This window comes from Lontra canadensis, unplaced genomic scaffold (assembly GCF_010015895.1).
Source record: "Lontra canadensis isolate GAN:19392208 unplaced genomic scaffold, GSC_riverotter_1.0 scaffold3, whole genome shotgun sequence".
Taxonomy (NCBI): domain Eukaryota; kingdom Metazoa; phylum Chordata; class Mammalia; order Carnivora; family Mustelidae; genus Lontra; species Lontra canadensis.
In genome coordinates, this window is record NW_022630997.1 from 46,671,874 (window position 1) to 46,693,236 (window position 21,363).

At 36.9% G+C, this 21,363-nt stretch overlaps 1 protein-coding gene across 7 annotated transcripts in view; it reads left to right on the top strand.

Moving 5' to 3' along the window:
* RUFY2 (RUN and FYVE domain containing 2) overlaps positions 1–21,363 on the top strand; it is a 55,195-nt gene that overhangs the window by 14,681 nt on the left and 19,151 nt on the right. For 3 of the 7 annotated variants that reach the window (XM_032841783.1, XM_032841774.1, XM_032841756.1), the window contains exons 8-13: positions 2,816–2,885; positions 5,680–5,781; positions 5,924–6,040; positions 8,734–8,901; positions 11,714–11,811; positions 14,228–14,347. In XM_032841783.1, the coding sequence (XP_032697674.1) occupies positions 2,816–2,885; positions 5,680–5,781; positions 5,924–6,040; positions 8,734–8,901; positions 11,714–11,811; positions 14,228–14,347 (675 nt within the window). The other 4 variants (XM_032841809.1, XM_032841792.1, XM_032841801.1 and 1 more) reach the window with 3 other exon arrangements.

Below are 21,363 nucleotides of genomic sequence, written 5' to 3' on the forward strand. Positions count from 1 at the left end.
GGGCAGAAGGCAGCCTCTTAACTGACTGAGCCACCCAGGTATCCCAAGAGTTAGATTTTCAAATAGAACATTTGGAGAATTTAAAAATAGAATTTCTGGGGAGGGGTCAAAAAAATAAATAAATTTTATTTATTTTAAATAAATAATAAATAAATAAATATAAAAATAAAAAAATAAATAATAATAAATAAATAAATAAAATAAATAAACAGAATTTCAAACTTATCTCTTTATCCTTGAGAAAAACAGATTAGGTAGGGTGGAAGTTTATATCATTTTCATAGTTAACAGATTCATTTTTCCTACTTCAGAGAGCTTCATGTGTAAATGTGGCTGTCGCCTCCCACGGTGGGAGTTTTTGCCTTATCATGTTAACTGGCATTGAAGCTGTTAGTGAATACTTGGAAGAATTTCTGAGATCTATGTGTAAAATAGTACGTGCAGCTCTGACTAATAGAAATAAAATGCGAGTCATATAGATAATTTAAAATTTTTAGTAACCACATTAAAAAGGTAAAAAAACATGAAATTAACTTAAAAATACATTTTATTCAATCCAGTATACCCAAAATCTTATCATTTCAACATTAATCAATGTAAAAATTGTTCATGAGGTATTTTGTATTCTTTCTTTGTATTGTCTTTATAATCCAATGTATATTTTACAGTTGTGGTATGTTTTAGTTGGACTAGATAGCACAGGTATAGTGAATAATATTTGCTACATAGTTAGAAATGGACTGTTCCATTAATTAAAATAAATAATTAGCAAAAATGGCTATCTCTGGGTGATGGGATTATGGATAATTTCTCTTTTATTCTTTGTACTTCTCCGATTTTCTAAGCTTAATTCAATAGTCAGAAATACAATTAAACACTTTCCCATTTTAGAGAAACTAAGAAGCTGTAACTCTTGCTTTCTCTGAACTTGGAGAGTTAGGAACTATGTTGTATCATTGTCTTTTTTTAAAAGTAGAGTTTTAATAAAAGATATCATAGGAAATATATGTGTATCTATGTGTATTTTATAATTTGTAATTCTGAGATTGTATTTCCAAATGCAACTTAGTATTGCTTATTTACTTACTGTTAAAGCTTTATTCACTTTTGGCAACAGGAAATATATTCATATAGTTTAAACTTCAAAACTTCAATAGGAACATGAAAAAAAAAATCCTCCCTCTTCCCTGATCCAACCATCTGGTTTCCCTCTTTGGGAATAATTAATAGGTTCTTGTGTATGCCTCCAGAGATACTTCATACAAATAGACAAGAATATATATATATTTTCTTGAAGTTCTCACCTTCCCGTTGGTTTTTTTAAACATAAAGTAGCATAATTTTTATACTCTTCTGTAGTTCACTGTTTTACTCAACAGTTTATCTTAGAATCTGTTCAATTTGGTTCAAGGAGTTTTCTCATTCTCTTTTAAATTATGTGTATTAACTCATTTATAGCAGTACGAGTGCCTTACTTTTGTACATTCTACGAATTTAAAAATGTTCCATTGTTTTTCCAGTTGGAATGTTTTTGTATATTTAGAGTATTTAAAAAAATATAGAAAACAGATGAAGAAAAAATTGGAACTCACATATTAGCCCTCATTCAAAGAAAACTCTTGAGGGTTTATTTTCAAAAGTACTTTTTTGATTAATGTTTTATTGATTCTCACATAAAGGCAGGACAGATATTATTGTCTGATTTAAAGATAAGGAAACTGAAGCTCAGAAATGTCTTAAAGCTTTCAAGGTGACACAGAAAGTAGGAAAGCAGGAATTCTTAACTTTGGTCCTCTGTCTCTTAGTCCCACATCTGTTAATGTCTCACCATCCAGATACCCTGTTGCTGTTTGTGGAAAAACTCAAGTTGTTTCCCTAAGAATGATTGTATTTAAAAATGATTTAATATGACTGAAAAAATATTTTTCTTGTTTAACCAGTTAAACTAAAATGCCAATATTTATTTCTGAGGCTGGCATAAAATTTGTTTAAATCTATTAAATTGTAATGTAAAGAGCATATTATATTATTAAAGCTTGAGATGGTAGAAACAAGGCCTTGAAAAACAAGTTAAATAAAACATACAGTAATGTCCAGTCTCGGAGATGCCGAGTGAAGTGTGTGCATTTTTGATAACTGTGTACTTCCGGTGACTATACAGTTTGAAATACAGTTTTTTATTAAGATTTATAAAAATGCAGAAAAAAATGTACAGTAATGTCCAGTCTTGATCAGTTTAAGTAACTATGCAAAAAACCAAGTTGTTCATTTGGCTTAACCTGACTTTTAACTATATCTTTGAAAGTTAGGGTGTTTGCTTAGCTGCAGGCTGACCAAGTACCCGATAGGAATTTCATATTCACATTGTCCCAAACTATGGTGACTTTAGAGGCTTTAAGTGATTATGAAAGTAGCAAGTGGAAACCGAATGGGGCTTGTGTTGAAGACTGCTGTAAATGCTAATTAAGCCACTTAATTATAGAGTGGATATTTAAAGTTCATCCTTTAAAAGATAATTTTAAATTAAGTTTTAACAATATTTGGTAGTGTTTGTGTGGAATCCATTCCTCAGTATTACAATTTAAATGTAAGAAGGACCCTAAGAAGACTGCAGAAAATAGTGAACAGCAAAAAGCTTCAGTCTCCTTTGCTTTCCTAGCCAAATCTGGTTATTCAACTTAATGAAATTGCCCACACTCAAAAATTCAGGGTAGTTGGTGCCTATTAGGTACCATGGTAAGTCCAAGATAATATACCTTTTCTGACTTTTGTGAATTTGTGTGATTTGAATGAGTTTTTTCTTTGTTAATTTCAGCAGCACAGTCAGCAGTCTCCATTCAAGAGTTGACTCATTAGAAAAGTCAAATACTAAGCTGATTGAAGAGGTATTGTAACCTGGCCATGGATAATTGTCTGACACAGACCGAGTATTTGTGATCCTTTTCCATTTTAAGTATGAATACGCTAAGTATGTGTGTGCGCACACACATTTTCATCATTATGATGGAATGCTTGCGATGTAGTTATAATTGATGATTGTAAGCTCTAGAAAAACCTCATTTTCTCAGGTAAAGTCTCAGGTAAATCTGTGAATTGTATGAAATACTCCTAGAAATGAGCCCCAAAGATGACACTCACAGAAGCTCTTCTATAAATAAGTTGTGATTCTCTTTTTAAAATCTGGGTGACCTCTATTTAGATAGTGAATCATCTACAGTTAGAAATTCCTGTTAAAATGATACTGTTCGTCTTGTTCCACTATTTGATTACTTTTCTTTACCAGCAGCACTGTACGATCGTGGCCATCCTTCTCCACACAACTACATATCAACCTCATCTCGAGTGCTCTGGTTTCTTGCATTGTCCGAGCAGCTATCTGGTGGTCCCAGACCAGAAATTGATCTCCGTAATACTGTCTATAAAGTTGCTTTAGATAAGTTTGTTGTTGTTTTTTTTAATCTTATCAAGTCACAGAGTTACTGCTTTCTGTTTTCAGAATTATTTAGGCTAGAGGAAGAAATCTGTCATGAGTGCTCTAAACCCTACTTTCTGTGTTAATTAAAATTCTTATTTCTTTTAGAACTGGCCTAATTTTTTCGAACCAGGGAGCACATCATTATTTGCATGACTGCAAATGCATCTTTATTTTGATAAAATAAAGTTTGGGACCATTTGATAGTGTTTCTGTTTTGTTTTTTATTTTTATTTTTATTATTTTTTAAAGATTTTATTTATTTATTTGACAGAGATCACAAGTAGGCAGAGAGGCAGGCAGAGAGTGAGAGGGAGAAGCAAGCTCCCCGATGAGCAGAGAGCCCGATGTGGGGCTCGATCCCAGGACCCCGAGATCATGACCTGAGCTGAAGGCAGAGGCTTAACCACTGAGCCACCCAGCACTGTCCGTTGTTTTGTGTTTTAATCATGATAAGTGTATTCTTTCATCCCCGTCACCTATTTCATCCATCCCCCACCCATTTCCCCTCTGGTGACCATAAGTTTGTTCTTTACAGTTAAGAATCTGTTTCTTGGGACGCCTGGGTGGCTCAGTTGGTTGGACGACTGCCTTCGGCTCCGGTCATGATCCTGGGGTCCCGGGATCAAGTCCCACATCGGGCTCCCAGCTCCATGGGGAGTCTGCTTCTCCCTCTGACCTTCTCCTCGCTCATGCTCTCTCTCACTGTCTCGCTCTCAAATAAATAAATAAAATCTTAAAAAAAAAAAAAAAGAATCTGTTTCTTGGTTTCTCTCTCTTTTTTTTTTTTTTTTTTTTCTTTTACTTTTTTTTTTTTTTTTTAAGATTTTATTTATTCACAAGAGGGAGGCAGAGGGAGAGGCAGGCTCCCCGTGGAGCGGGGAGCCTGGTGTGGTGCCCGATCTCAAGACCCTGGGATCATGACCTGAGCCGAAGGCAGACGCTCAACTGACTGAGCCACCCAGGCGCCTCTGCTCATTTGTTTCTTAAATTCCACATATGAGTGAGATCATATGGTATTTGTCTTTCTCAGGCTGACTGACTTCACCTAGCAGTAAACTCTGTAGCACTATACATGTTGTTCCAAATGGCAAGATTTCATTCTTTTTCATTGCTGAATAACATTCCATCCACATGCCACATCTTCTTTATCCATTCATTTATCGATAGACACTTGGGCCACTGCCATAATTTGGCTGTTGTAAATAATGCTGCAGTAGACAGGGATGCATGTATCTCTTTGAATTAGTGCTTTTGTATTTTGGGTTAAATACAGTAGTGCAATTACTGGATTGTAGGGTAGTTCTGTTTTTAATTTTTTGAGGAAACTCTATACTGTTTTCCACAGTGACTGCACCAGATTGTATTTCCACCAATCGTGCACTGAGAGTTCCTTCCCCCCCCACACATCCTCGCCAATACTTGTTGTTTCTTGTGCTTTTGATTTTCGCTATTCTGATGGGTGGTCTTTCATTATAGTTCTAACTTGCGTTTCCCTAATGATGAGCGATGTTGAGCATCTTGTCATGTGTCTGTTGGTCATTGGGACCATTAGAGTTGCTTTCAAGTTTGTACCTCTTTTTGGCCCTAGGTGCACTGCGAAGTTCAAGTTATATCCCTGATGAAATGTTCAGAAACTTATTTACAAGACAACATTGGGGGTGGTGCTTGCTTTCCTTTCTTAGAATCCCTCTTTTCACTGTAGGCCTCAGAACCAGGCCACTTAGTTTAACTCTGATGGTGAGAAATGTCTCATAGTTGTGATGGTCCCTCTGTGTTCTCTGTTTCAGAGGGTGTTCCAATTTGATTATCATGAAGGTCTGTGTCACATTTGCGATGATACATAGCCTTCTTACAGATCTTTTTATCCTTATACAGGACTTTACAGTCTTACCATTTCATGACACTTTGTATTCAGAACATATTTAAATCAGATACGCATGATATATTTTAACATATATTTTGACTAATAAGAGGAAATGCTAAAAAAAATAGAGGAAATGCTAGAAATAAGAGTTCAGTTTTTTTTATTAGTATCTTAGGATAATAGCACTTTTCTTATGAAAGCTTCTGTAGATGTGAGACATTTGACTAGTTTTAAGCTTTTATATTCTATTGTTTATAGCAATGAACATAACCAAACATAAAGCAAGTATAAGTAAAGATGTTTAAAATCTTTTTTCTTGTCCCTGTTTCATAAACTTTAGTTAGCAATAGCAAAAAATAATATCATTAAACTCCAAGAAGAAAATCATCAATTACGAAGTGAAAATAAATTGATTTTAATGAAAACACAGCAGCACCTGGAGGTACGTATGGACTAATTACAAACAGATTGTCTTGTGTCAGAAATTGCTGCTTTTGGGAACTTTTGCATATACGGGATATTTATTTCTGTGCTGTATTGATAGTAGTGATTATACAGTAAAAAGCTTGTTGTTTTCTTCCTAGGTTACCAAAGTGGATGTGGAAACTGAGCTTCAGACATATAAGCATTCTCGGCAGGGGCTGGATGAAATGTACAACGAAGCCAGAAGGCAGCTTCGAGATGAATCTCAGTTAAGACAGGTAGTTTACATTAGCAAAATAATCATCATCATCATAATTTACCCTTAAGTATCACTTAAAATCTTTTAAAAAATTTTTTTTAAGACTTTTTTTTTTTTTTATGTGATAGAGACAGAGTGAAAGAGCACAAGTTGGGTGAGGGGCAGAGGAAGAAGCAGACTCTCTACGGAGCAGGGAGCCCTATGTGGACCTTGATCCTAGGACTCTGGGATCATGACCTGAGCCAAAGCAGACAAACTGACTGAGCCACCCAGGCACCCCTAAAAATCTCTTTTTCAGCCTTATCTTCCTTGCTGTGGGATAGAAATCTCACCCCCTTACAACCCCTTCAAATTCTTTACGTTCCCATTTTATCAAGTGTTTTTAAAGTGGTTTTAAACTCTGAAATGAATGATTGTGACCAGCATTAGAAAACCAGAATTGAATAGAATGATCGATTCAAATAGGACTAAAATGGTATTAAAACAATTTTTTTAAGATTTTACTTATTTGAGAGAGAGTGAAAGCGAGAGATCACAGAGGGAGAGGGAGAAACAGACTTGTCACTGGGCAGAGAGCCTGACGAGGACCCTGAGATCATGACCTGAGCTGAAGGCAGAGGCTCAACTGACTGAGCCCCCCACGTGCTCCAGATCATATTTAAAATTAACTTATTTTTGGGGTGCCTGGCTGGCTCAGTTGGTAGAGCACGCGACTCTTGATCTTGGGGTAATTTCCAGCCCCATGTTGGGCATAGAAGTTACTTCTAAAAAAATGAATGGGGTACCTGGGTGACTCAGTCAGTTGAGCGTCAGACTCTCGATTTTAGAGCAGGTTGTGATCTCAGGGTGGTGTGATGGAGCCCTGCAGTGATCTGTGTGCTCAGTGCAGAGTCTGCTTGGGATTCTCTCTCCCCCTTCCTGACCCCTTCCCAGCTCATCCTCGCTCACTCGCTTTCTCTCGCTCTGAAATAAATTAATAAATAAATAAAATCTTTTTAAAAATTAACGAATTTTTAAACTCAAATTGATCTAATGCCTACAGCAAAATACAAATGTACAGCATAATGGGTTATAACATAAATACCTGTGTAATCACCACCCAGATCAAGAAGAGACTTTCCATCTTGCCAGCCTTTCCATCCCTTTTTCTGTTTGTTTTTAATATTAGGAAACTTCTTTTTGTTTTGATGTAAAAAATTAATTTAGTTCTATTTAAATTCGATTGAGGGGCTCCTGGGTGGCTCAGTAGTTAAGCATTTGCCTTCGGCTCAGGTCCTGATCCCAGAGTCCTGGGATCGAGCCCCACATTGGGCTCCCTGCTTGGCAGTCAGCCTGCTTCTCCTCCTCCTTCTCCCACTCCCCCTGGTTTTGTTCCCTTTCTTGCTGTGTCTCTCTCTGTCATATAAAATCTTTTTTAAAAAAATGTCAGTTGAACATATAGTTTATTATTTGCTTCAGAGGTAGAGGTCAGTGATTCATCAGGAGCATATAACACCCAGTGCTCAGCACATCACGTGCCCCCCTTCATGCCCATCATCAGGTCACTTCATTGCCCCACCCCCAATGTAAAATTCTTTAAGAGAAGAAATTAAAACTGTGAAGTGGGGTTTTTGAGTTCTCTTTGGCCTTCACTTGTATGGACTACTTTATTTCTGTGTGGGTTTTTTTTTTAAGTTTTATTTATTTAGGTAATATCTATACCAGTGTGGGGGCTGGAGCTCATGACCCCAAGATCAAGAGTTGCGTGTTCTTCCAACTGAGCCAGCAAGGCACCCCCAGACTACTTTATTTCTTTGATTAAGGAAAATTAATACGTTATGAGGCATAAAAATATTTAATTTTTTAAAAAATTTATTTATTTAGGGGCGCCTGGGTGGCTCAGTGGGTTAAGCCGCTGCCTTCGGCTCAGGTCATGATCTCGGAGTCCTGGGATCGAGCCCCGCATCGGGCTTTCTGCTCAGCGGGGAGCCTGCTTCCTCCTCTCTCTCTGCCTGCCTCTCTGCCTGCTTGTGATCTATCAAATAAATAAATAAAATCTTTAAAAAAAAATTTATTTATTTGACAGAGATCATAAGCAGGCAGGGAGGCAGTCAGAGAGTGAGAGGGGGAGCCACCCAGGTGCCCCTAATTTTTGAACCAGTAGAATAGTGATAATTAACAGTATCTAGAAAATGCTTTCATTTTCACAAAATACACAGTTGAAAATATTTAGTGTTATATTGTTATACGACCTGGTTGATTCCCTCTAGTGGGGCTTAAATCTCAAAAGAGTAGTCTATGTATCTTTTAAAAAAATTTTTTAATTAATAAACTGTATCTTTTCAAGTAGGTTCATAGCAAAATTGAGTGGAACTTTTTTATTTTTTTAAGAGTGGTCTATGGGGACTCTTGGGTGGCTCTTTGGTTAAGTATCTGCCTTTGGGTCAGGTCATGATCCCAGGGTCCTGGGTCGAGTCTCTCTTCTGGTTCCTTGCTCAGGAGGAAGCCTACTTTTTCCTCTGCCTGCTGCTGTCCTTGCTTGTGCTCTCTGACAAATAAAATAAAATCCTTAAAAAATAAAAAGATATATATCTAATGACATGAAACCATTAAAAAAAAAAAGAGTAGTCTACATAGTGATTAGAAAACTCTTTGTGTTCTCATTAACTGTCGTGTGTCTGACTTTTGACATCCTGAAGTGGTATGTGAATTGAGGATGTGTTGAAATTTCAGGATGTGGAAAACGAGCTAGCGGTACAAGTTAGTATGAAACATGAAATTGAACTTGCTATGAAGTTGTTGGAGAAAGATATCCATGAGAAGCAGGATACTCTGATAGGCCTTCGGCAACAACTAGAGGAAGTTAAAGCAATTAACATAGAAATGTATCAAAAGTTGCAGGTAAGGATCATTCTTTTTTTTTTTTTTTTGTAATTTTTATTTAAATTCTAGTTCCGTTAACCTGCAGTGGAGAAGAAATCAGTGATTCATCACTTATATACAACCTCCAGTGCTCAAGTGCCCTCCTTAATACCCATCACCCTTCTAGCCCATCCCGCACCCACCTCCCTCCAGCAACCCTCCATTTGTTCTCTGTCATTAAGAGTGTCTTATGGTTTCTCTCTTTTTTTCTTACCCCCTCCCATATGTTTATCTGTTTTGTTTCTTAAATTACACATATGAATGAAATGATGCAGTATTTGTCTTTCTCTAACTTATTTCACTTAGTATAATACACTGTAGCTCCATCCATGTCCTTGCAAATGTTAAGATGTCTTTTTTGATGGCTGAGTCATATATTCCATTATATATATACACACGCATACATGCATATACATACACCACATCTTTATTCACTCATCGGTCAGTGGACATTTGGGCTCTTTCCATAGTTTGATACATTGTTGATAATGCTGTTATAAACATCAGGGTGCATGTACCCCTTTCAACTCTATATTTTTGTATTCTTTGTGTAAATACCTAGTAGTGCAATTGCAGGATCATAGGGTATTCTATTTTTTTTTAAAAAGTTCTATTTTTAACTTTTTGAAGAACCTCCGTACTGTTTTCCAGAGTGGCTGTACCAGTTTGCGTTCCCACCAACAGTGCAAGGGGTTCCCATTTCTCTGCATCCTGGCCAACACCTGTTGTTTCTTGTGTTGTTAGTTTTAGCCGTTCTGACAGATGTGAGGTGGTATCTTATTGTGGTTTTGATTTGTATTTTCTGATGATGAGTGATATTCAGCATCTTTTTATGTGTCTGTTAGCCATCTGGATATCTTCTTTAGAAGTGTCTATTTGTGTTTTCTGTTCATTTTGTAACTGGATTATTTTGGGGGGGCGTTAAGTTTGATAAGTTCTTCATAGGTTTTGGAGGTGGATCATTCTTAAATTCTTAGAATTTCTTGAGTTTAATGTAAATTGGAAGTGACTTGGGGCACCTGAGTGGCTTAGTTGTTAAGCATCTGCCTTCAGCTCAGGTCATGATTCTGGGGTCCTGGGATCGAGCCCCGCATCGGGCTCTCTGCTCAGCGGGGATCCTGCTTCTCCCTCTCCCACTCCCCTGCTTCTGTTTCCTCTCTTGCTGTGTCTCTGTCAAATAAATAAAATCTTAAAAAAAAAAAAAAGAAAAGAAAAAGAAAATGACTTTTTCTATGAAGGTTTGGTTTTTAACTGTGCCATACTAGTAATAAAAACCAGCAGCTTCTTTTTCTATATGGAAGCTTAAGAAGTGTAGCAATGGAATAGGTATCAAAGAATAAACAAATCACTTATATGAATTTCTTTTTTAATACCAAAAGGTGTTAAGTATGAAGATTAAATCTTTTGGGAAAACTCAGTCTAAATATGCAGGACATTTTTGTGAATTCTTTTATATACTACAGTCCTGAGAAAGATTTATTTTTTCTTAAAAAGCTATTATTTATTTGAGAGAAAGAGAGCATGAGCTCGAGGGAGGGGTAGAGGCAGAGGCAGAAGGAGAAGCACACTCCCTGCTGACTGTGGAGACCAGCACAGGCCCTGACTCCAGGACTCCAAGATCATGACCTGAGCTGAAGTCAGACACTTAACTGACTGAGCCACCCAGGTGCTCCTTTAATTTTTTTTTTTAAGATTTTATTTTATTTTATTTATTTTTTAAAAGATTTTATTTATTTATTTGACAGAGATCACAAGTAGGCAGAGAGGCAGGCAGAGAAAGAAGGGGAAGCAGGCTCCCTGCTGAGCAGAGAGCCCGATGCGGGGCTCGATCCCAGGACCCTGAGATCATGACCCAAGCCGAAGGCAGAGGCTTAACCCACTGGGCCACCCAGGTGCCCCAAAGATTTTATTTTTTTAAGTAATCCCTGCATGCAACATGGGCTCAGATCTACAACCCCAAGATCAGGAGTCACATGCTTTACCTACTGAGCCAGCCAAGCGCCCTGAGAAAGATTTAATTTTGATTGAAATGCTTTACTATAGGGGTACCTGGGTGGCTCAGTCAGTTAAGTGTTTGCCTTCCACTCAGGTCATGATCTCAGAGTCCTGGGATCCAGCCCCGCATTGGGCTCCCTGCTCAATGGAGGGAGCTTCTCTCTCTGCTTCTCTCTCTCCCTCTGCCCTTCCCCCCTGTTCATGCTCTCTCTCTCAAATAAAAAAATCTTGGGAGGAAAAAAAAGCATTACTATAATAATTGTTATGAATTCTCTCATAAAGTGACATCATTGTTTAAGTAGATTTATTGCCAAAAGTTTTTTATTTAATTTGAAAAATAGCATAGTTTACAAGAGTTTATTCTGCTGTCTTCCAGAAATACTGAAGGCAGTATTTTTTTTAATTCCATTTTAATTGAAGACTGATGGTTCTACTGCTTTATATCATAGGAGTATTTTATTTTATTTTATTTTTAAGATTTTTTTAAATTTATTTGACAGATCACAAGTAGGCAGAGAGGCAGGCAGAGAGAGACAGGAGGAGGCAGGCTCCTTGCTGAGCAGAGAGCCTGATGCGGGACTCGATCCCAGGACCCTGAGATCATGACCTGAGCCGAAGGCAGAGGCTTCAACCACTGAACCACCCAGGTGCCCCTATCATAGGAGAATTTTAATCTACAAATTAGCTGTGCTCATTTCAAAGTAAAAATTCCATAGTAAAATGGTATACAAAACTTGGAAATATTTAGGTTTAAAAATCAAAGCCACTATAGTGGTTCTTTTTCCTTTCTAAATAGGGTTCTGAAGATGGCTTGAAAGAAAAAAATGAAATAATTGCCCGACTAGAAGAAAAAACCAATAAAATCACTGCAGCCATGAGGCAGCTGGAGCAAAGGTACAGCATTTTCAGTCTTAGTTTCTCTTTTTCCTTTTTTTCTTCCTTTTCTTTATTCAACTCTGACACCTGCCACAAAAACCATTAGGAAAATTTAGATTAGGACTTTTTTTTAAGCCCAGCAGAATTTTGCCTTTTTTGTTTTGGTTGTTGCATGGAATCAAGTTGCTTTATATTAGGCTGATTTCATTTGTATTTGCCATTTTGTGGATTTTTTAAAAAGATTTAATATTGGCAATTTCATGTGGTTCAATCTATTACATAAAACAAATACACAAACAAATACTTTAAAAAAGTAAAAAACGAACAGAATCTATGGTGGAATTATCCCTGATTGATTTCCATGCATATTGATTGTCATATTCTTTGTCATTCACCATCTCTTTATCTGAAATCAAGCTTTGAGTTGGCAGTTTAGTTGTGTTTCTTTGAGCTAGGACTTCAACCCAAACCAAGAAATAATTTTATTTAAATTGAATTGTTTTATATTGGCATTTTTCACTTTTATTGTTGGAAAATGTAATGTATTTCCATTGACCTGTCATGTTGGTGTCAACATATGTCTTATCATTGCTTTCTTTGAATCTACTTATGAAAAACATAACTATTAATGCTTTATTGACATGAATATTCTTTTATTGACATCCTCTTTCTTCTTTTTTCTTTTTTGTTTTCTTTATCCCCATTTTTACATTTTGGACATCTTTATTACCTTTTTCTGTCTTTGATTTCTGTCCATTCCATTATGAAGTGACAATGATTTGTTAACTCAAACTAGGACAATTGCAATGTCATTGGTGAAATATGCCAGCAGTGACACTCAGGACCAGTATAAGCTGGTCAAAGATATATCTTTCTGAAAACCACTTGTATTTAAACAGACTAAAAGAGACTCAACAATTTTATAATATATTAAATAGAAAATAATTTATGCTATTAAGTATTTGAAAAGGGTATTAGGAACCCTCTCCACTTCTTGATCTGCTGCTGTGGTAATGCACTGCCATAGAGCAGAGTGGGTGCACTTGGATTTCCAAAAACATACTCCTCAAACCTTGTGCACAAAGGCTGATTTGAGTATTGGCCTTTTGGAGGTCAGGATTTTCAAGTGCAGTTTTATCTTTTTAGCTACTTTTTGATGGAAAATATAAACATTGTTTAAAAATAAGTTCACCCTTTGATTTCACAGTGTGTTGGCACATTTTTTTTTCCCCGTTGGCCCACTCCTTGCCTAATGGCTTCTTTACTGATTTTTTACTGATGTCTTAAAATAGTTTATAATGCAGATTGGCCATTCTCTTGTGCTCTAGCACCTCAGTTTTCCAATTCCCTTAGCCCTCTTCTATGATAGCACAACTTCAAGCCCTACCTCACTCTGAGTTTTATTTTAGTTCCTGTAATCTTAGAGAAATGCTTGGGTCCCCTGTCCCTCCACGTTAATATTTTAAAATTAAATTTTGATTTAGAGATAACTTGAATGTTACTCTCTTTTGCTCAGAAGTGGCATTTATACTTCTGAAATGTGTCAGGTTGCCCCACTGGCATGTTTTTAGGAAGAAAAGAAGAGGCCGTGTTTTCAGCTAGTTGAACAGATGATTTTGCCTGAGATTCCCTACAAGGAGTTAATGTCTCTTTAATTAAGTGGGAAATGTTTTCTTATAAAAATATTGAAGTTAAATCGAAGGAATCCTAGATGGGAGGCAGGGAGTGGAGCTAAGCAGAGGGAGAATCAATGACTTACAAACAAAAACAGAACAAATGAAAATCACATTTTTAGGTAATATTTAAACATCAGCGATGAACAAAAATGATCTTTAGAGAATGTTGCCAACTAGTACTATATTCTTTTGAATCTTACACACACACACACACACACACACAGAGCTTTTGGCATAAATTAGTAAATGCATAAAGATCCTATAGGGAGACTTGGCTGTTCAAAATAATTGCAGGTCTTTGCTCTTGGCCTTGTAGCACACTTGATTCCTGGCATACACATCCTAACATAATAAATAACAGTGTGGCTTCTTCACTTAGTGTAGTCATAAAGACTGTGCTTTACATGGTTTTGTAAAAAAGGCAGTAACGCACCCATTATACTTTCAAAGTTAATCCATCTGCTCTACGTAAGTGGTAAAGACTGTATTGCTTTGCATTGTTAATTATGAATAAGAAATAAAACAAATTTGAAGATAGTATTCTGGGCATATTATATGTTATATTGAAAAAAAAATCACAAAACAATTTCTAGACATTGTGTGGCTCTTTCACGTTTGAGTTTGTGAGTTTCCCCCCAAACTTTGTTTTCATTTAGAAATGTTTCTATTTCCCCATTTTTCTTTTATTTGTCTTCTTCACCCTTTTACACCCTAGTTCTAGCCTCAGTTTTACCCAAAGTTGATTTGAATTACACCAGATTGCAGCAAGCAGAGAAGGCGCAAATGGAAGCTGAAGATGAAGACAAGAAGTATCTACAAGAGTGTCAGAGTAAATCCGACAATCTGCAGAAACAAGTCTCCCAAAAGGAGAAACAGCTGTGAGTATTTCACTCTTGGAAACAAATGCTTGTATTAACATAATCCCCTCCCCAGCCCCTCCCCTTTTTTTAGATTTTATTTATTTATTTGAAAGAGATCACAAGTAGGCAGAGAGGCAGAGAGAGAGAGAGAGAGAGAGAGAGAGGGGAAAGCAGGCTCCCTGCTGAGCAAAGAGTGTGATGTGATGTGGTTCTCGATCCCAGGACCCTGAGATCATGACCTGAACCGAAGGCAGAGGCTTAACCCACTGAGCCACACAGGCGCCCCCACCCCTTCTTTTTTGCCCATAATGGTAGGATACCTATATTTTCCTTTAGTTAATGATGCCAGGTAGATGATGGAGTTCTCTTTGAGAAATTAAAAAAAAAATTAGGAAACATGATTGATAAACTTGAGTTTTTTGTCCCTTTATTGTTTTCAGAGCTTTTCAACTCTCTTGTTATCTTGCTCAAGGAGAATTTTATTCTTTCTGCTGGTGCATAACAGCAGATGGCCATTATACTTCTAGATATTGAGTGTAATAGACCTTTGTAACTCAAAGGAACTTGTATTATCAAAAAACGAGATTTTCTGAGAACGTTTTTATTAATACTTTAGATATTTCTTACAAGCTAAGAATGATGTCCATATATGTCACTGGACTGAAAAAAGCAAGTTGCAGACAGTATGTGAGGTATCCCAATTTTTATAAAATTAAAACTGTGCATATATGCATAGTTATGTGTATAATAACTATGCACATATGCATATATATTTAAATAAGCACATATGCGTGTGTGTGTGTGTGCATGTGCTTAAAGAATATAGATTCTGGGGACTGATTATCTCAGGGGAGTGATGGCAGATTGACAGGGGTATTTTAGTTTTTACTTTATAAACATCAGTATTTTCTCCTAGTAAACATGTTACTTCTTTTGTTATTAAAGCAACAATAGCAAATAGTTACGTATTATGTTTAACAGATCATAAACAAGACTACATGCCATTTATGATATATAACTTGCTAAGCTGTCTTGAGACCCATTGGTTGAGGTGGCATTAAACTCCTCTCTGTTCGTGCGAATTTCCTAATAGTTCTGTCAATTATTGAGAGGGGATATGTTGAATATCCCATCTGTAACTGTGGATTTGTGTGTTTCTACTTTCAGTTCTAACGGTTTTTGCTTCTTGTATTCTGAAGCTTCTTGTATTCTGTTGTTTGGTGCCGACACATTTAGGATTGCTATGTCTTTTTGGCGAATTGACCTTTTTATCAAAACAATATATGCCTTTTATGAGCCTTTTATAAGCCATGATATGATATGTTTATCTCTGGTAATTTTCTTTATCAGATGTTAATAGAGCTGCTTCTGCTTTCTTTTGATTAGTATTGTCATATAATAAAACATGACTGCTTGCATTTTTCAGTATTTAAACTATCAGCCTAATCTTTATTATTATCATCAGTATATTTGAAGTAAGTTTCTTATAGTTCATGTTTTTTTATCTGTTCTGACAATCTCTTAATGATATATTTAGTTCATTTACATTTAGTGTAATTGTTGGTATGAGAGCATAAGTCTGCTCTTTTATTGTTTTTTTGTTGTTTTGTTTTTCCTTCCTTTATTTCTTTTTTCCTGCCTCCCCCAGGGATTACTTGAATATTATTTATAATTCCTTTTTGATTTATCTATAGTGTTTTTGAGTGTATCTCTTCATATAGATTTTCTCATGATTGCTGTAGATACTGTCTTATATATTTGCAGATTTTCAGTCTACTGGTACCAGTATTTTACTACTTTGAATGAAGTGTGGAAGTCTTACTTCCACTTAGATCTTTTTACTCTTTTTCTTTTATAACATAATTGACTTAAATATTTTCTCTGCATAATATTGAGAACCACATCAGACAATATTAGAAAGGTTTTTTTTTTTTTTTTTTAAGATGTAAACTCTAAGCCCAGTGTTGGGTTTGAACTCATGACTGAGATCAAGAGTCTCATGCTTTATGGCTGAGCTAGCTATGTGCTCCCACATCAGACAATTTTATAGTTTGTGCTTCAAACATTATATATAATTTAGGAAACTTTGCTTATTGTTCTTTCTTCATTCCTGATATAAGTTTTCTTCTGTATCTGAAGAACTTCTTTTGTGTTTCTTTTAGGGTGGGTCTCTTGGCAACAAATTCTCTTACTTATTTTTTTTCATATGAGATCTTGATTTCATCTTCATTTCTGAAAGATCTTTTCAGACTTTCCTTAGAATTCTGAATTGACAGTTCCTTTCTTTCAGCACTTGAAAACTGTGGTACCATTTTCTTTTGGTTTTTGTAGTTTCTGATGAAAAATACTGTCATTTGAATGACTGTTACTCTATCCAAGATTATTTCTTTGGATTTATCTTTTTTAAGCTTTGGTCGGCTTCTTCAATCTTTCTGTTTATCTTTACCAAATTTGGATATTTTTCAGCTCTCTTTTTTCTAGATATTTTTCCAGTCCAATTGCTTCCTTTCTACTGGAATTCTTTCGTTTGTTTGTTTGATTTACTCACTTTAGCGCTCAGTCGGTGAAGCATTTGCTTTGACTTGGGTTATGATCCCAGGGTTCCTTGGGTTGAGACCTACATGAGGCTTCCTTCTCAATGGAGAGCCTGCTTCTTCCTCTCCCTCTGCCCCTCCTCCCCACTCATGTTCTTTCTCTCTCAAATAAATAAATTAAAATCTTTAAAAAAAAAGATTTATTTAGACAGGGAGAAAGGGAGTGGGGAGGGCCAGAGACAGAGGGAGAGGGAGAATTCTAAGCAGACTCCTTGCTGAGCGTGGAGTCTGACATGGTGCTTGATCTCACGACCCTGAAATCATAACTGGAGCCAAAATCAAGAGTCGGATGCTTAACCAACTGAGCCACCCAGACTCAGCCTCCCCTCTCTTCTCTGGAATTCTGATGACCTTGAATATTAGATTTTTTGTTTTAAATAATCCTATAGGTCTCAGACAGTTTTTTCCCCCAGTTTATTTTCTCCTCTCTTGTTCAGATTGGGTGATTTCTATTGTAGTGTTGTTGTTGTTTTTTTAAGTAGGTTCTGTGCCCAATGTGAGGCTTGAACTCACAATTCTGAGATCAAGAGTTGCGTGCTCTACTGACTGAGCCAGCCAGGTGCCCTTACGGTTGTAGTGTTTTGAAATCCATTCTTTCCTCCTCATCATCATTCTCCTACTGAGCCCATTTAGTGAGGTTATTGTATATATCCATTTGACTATGTTTCCTTCCTCTCTCTCTTTTTTAATAGTCTACAGCCATTCCATCCTGAACGTGCCCAATTTCATCTGATCTTTTATGCTTAAACTTACTGTTTTGTTTCAGGTGTGTTCTTAATTGGTCATAGGAGCATTTTCATGATGACTGCTTTAAAATTCTTATCTCTTCAGAATTATCTGACATGTTGGCATCTTTTTTTTCCTCATCCACGTTATTTCTTGGGTCTTGATATAACAAGTGTTTTTCAGTGCATTCTGGACATACTGAGAATTATGTTACGAGACTACATCTTATTTAAATTTTAGCAGTTCTCCACTGAAGCTACACGAGCAGGGGAATACAGATGCTGACTCTCTCTCCCTCTTTCTCTCTCTCTTTAAGATGTATTTATTTATTTTAGGTGCAAGCAGGAGGTGCAAGGGCAGAGGGAGGGGGAGAGAGGATCTCAAACAAACACTACACTGAGCGTGGAGCCTGAATTAGGGCTCAATTTCATGACCCCTAAGATCGTGACCTGAGCCAAACCAAGAGTCAGACACTTACGGCGTCTGACTGAGCCACCAAGGTGCCCTGAAACTCACTCTTTATACCAAGTAGGGATAGTAGAATCCTAGAACCATTCTGGATGGAATGGAGAAGGGTGCCTAACTACTGGGCAGGGATTGAAATCCGTGCTTTCCAATCAGTCTCTACTGACATTGTGGAAAAGAAGAGTGGTGCCTTGTTTCTCTCAAGTAGGGGTGGAAGTCTAGGCTTCTGTCTGTGGACACCATTCTGGAGGAGAGAGGTAGAGGTGCCTCATTTCACTGGGCAGGAATAGAAATCTAGGCTTCTCACTTGGCTTTCACTGACCTGGGGAGGGTGAGAAATACCTTGTTATTGATGTGGGTTAAAAGTCCGGGTTCCCAATGTGGTCTCCATAAGAGAGGGTGCTGGGCAGTATTCAAAATCCCAGCTTGCCCCTTGACCTTTTCTGATATTACCATGTTGGGGGGTGGGAGAGACACTTTATTATTGCCAGGTGAGGATGGAAATCTAAATTCCCCACTTGGCCTTTGCTGACAGTGGTTGGGGCCCTATGGTTTTTTCCTCTGGGTTTTTTTGTTTTTTGTTTTGCTATAATAGGGCCTTTACTGTCAAAATGCTTTTTTTTTTTTTTTTTCAATTAACATATAATGTATTATTTGCTTCAGGGGTACAGGTCTGTGAATCACCAGTCTTACATAATTCACAGCAATCACCATAGCACATACCCTCCCCAGTGTCCATAATCCAGCCACCCCATCCCTCCTCCCCCACCTCCCAGCAACCCTCAGTTTGTTTCCTGAGATTAAGAGTCTCTTATAGTTTGTCTCCCTCCCCAGTCCCATCTTGTTTCTATCAATGCTAGGCTACTTTTTCTCAGTTATTTAGCAAGAGAGAGCAGACTTTTCTTGGGACTTTTTTCTTTTCTTTTCTCTCTCTCTTTTTTTTTTTTTTTGTCTATATCCATTACAGGTAGTGGCTTCTTCAACACCCACTCTGAGCTATATAGGAGGCAAAAAGAAGCCTCAGGGAACTCATCACCATGTTATTCTGTGCCTTCTGGGGTTCCTACTGCTATGGGGCTAACCTGGTCACTAAATCTTGGATACTGCTATAGAGAGAAGAGGTTTCTTTCTGCTAAAACCGTGTAATAAGCCAAGTAATTTTGTCTGTCAGTTGGTGTCCTGTTGGTAAAGCATGACCATGTGAACAATTTGGAGATCAGGGGAATCCCTGATGGTTCAGAAAAACTGGAACTGTTTCTGTAGAAGGGGGCAGCTGAACGAATTCCATTTTTTTCCCCCTAAAATGGAAATAAATGATTTCTGACTACAGAAGTATTACATGTTGTTGGAAAGTGTAGGAAAATGTGAAGAAAATAAAAATTAGAGACAGTTTTTTTTTAACATTTTGATGAATACCCTTTTTTTGCCATGCAGAGATGCTTTTATGTATTTCAGAAAGAGGGTCACACAACATGTTCTTTAGTGCCATCTTTATTGCATGTGTTGTGTCATGGGCAGTGTGTCGTATCAATTAGTATAGGTCTGTACCATCGTATCAGTTAACGTAGAGGAATCCTTTAGCCTGAAAAATTGTGCTTTGTCATTGGAGTTTGCATATCTTTGATTATTGGTGAGATCCATTTGTATTTATTTTGTGAATTGCCAGTTCATATCATTTACTTTTTTCCTTGGAGTGTTCAGCTTATTAATATTTGTTTATAAGAGTTCTTTACTCTGGGCATTTCACATGCCGTGAAATAGTTTCTAAATTTACTGCTTTTATTTTTTTCTATAAAGATTTTTATTTATTTATTTGACAGACAGAGATCACAAGTAGGCAGAGAGGCAGGCAGAGAGAGAGAGAGGAAGGGAAACAGGCTCCCCGCTGAGCAGAGAGCCCGATGCATGGCTCGATCCCAGGACCCTGGGATCATGACCCGGCTGAAGGCAGAAGCTTTAACCCACTGAGCCAGGTACCCCAAAATTTACTGTTTTTAAACTTTGTTCATTTAGACATTTTAAATTTTCAGTAGTTGTATTTTTCCTTTTTCTCTTTTTGGTTTCTGCCTTTGGTGGTCAATGTGTATTTTGACAATATATTTATAATAACTTAAAAATACTTTTCCTTTGCTTTTTCACTCAGTTTTTTTCTGGTTCTGGATGATAAGGCCACTCAAGGCACTCCATACTTTCGTTCCTTCAGTGTTAGTAACATGTACCTGTCTCTGTATTCCTTTTGAATTTGTAGTGAAATAGTATTAATCAACAATCTGTAAATTCCATTTAGGGGGATCTTTTCTCTGCAACCTGAATTATAAAGTCTGAAATTCACTTCACAGAGAAATAATGTGGCCATAGATGGAAATGCTAACATTATGAGGAAAAAAAGTAATTAGGATATTAACAGAAGAGTATTAAAATGTTATATTGTGATAGTCTCAATATTACATATTGCTATTAAAATTTATTAGAGGGTGCCTGGGTGTCTCAGTCGGTTGAGCATCTGCCTTTAGCTTGGGTCATGATCCTGCGGTCTTGGGATCCAGCCCTGCATGGCAGAGAGCCTGCTTCTCCCTCTGCCTCTGCCTGCTGCCTCCCCTGCTTTTGGCTCTGTCTCTCTCTCTCTGTGTCATATAAATAAATAAAATCTTAAAAAAATAAATAAATGAAATTTAATGTATTAGAAATTGTAGCATTGTTTATGCCTCATCTGTTATACCTACCTGTGAGCAATAATTTTCAAAATGATTTCTTCTTGGTATCTTAAAGTGTAGGAATTTGACTACTTTTGTTTTGCCAGATAGCACCTGTTAGAATGATGAGGTAGCACTTTGAAATGTGAATTGGCATTTCTGAGCAGTATGGGTTTTCCTCAGGTGTCTCTTTGGGCTTAGCTCTGTCCTGTAAGCAATCTGTAAAGTAGCACTCTGTACCAGGTTTGATTTTTCTGTGACTATGTTTAACTGGTTTAGTGATTGCTGTAATTCTTAGAACAATAGTTCGTTGTAAAATTTTGCACATGGCACAGAAATGTAAATAATTAAAACTTCAGATTTTTCTCCTTTGTTTCATTCCCCCAAGATACAACCAGTATTAATAGTGTGGTATATACTTCCAGGCATTTTCTCTGCTCATATAGCATTTATGTACACAGAAATAAAAAGTGACAAGTTATTGTTTAGCCAGGAATTTTTGTGGTTGGCAAATATATTGATAAGTTGGGATCAGAAAATCCTGTGCTGCTGAACT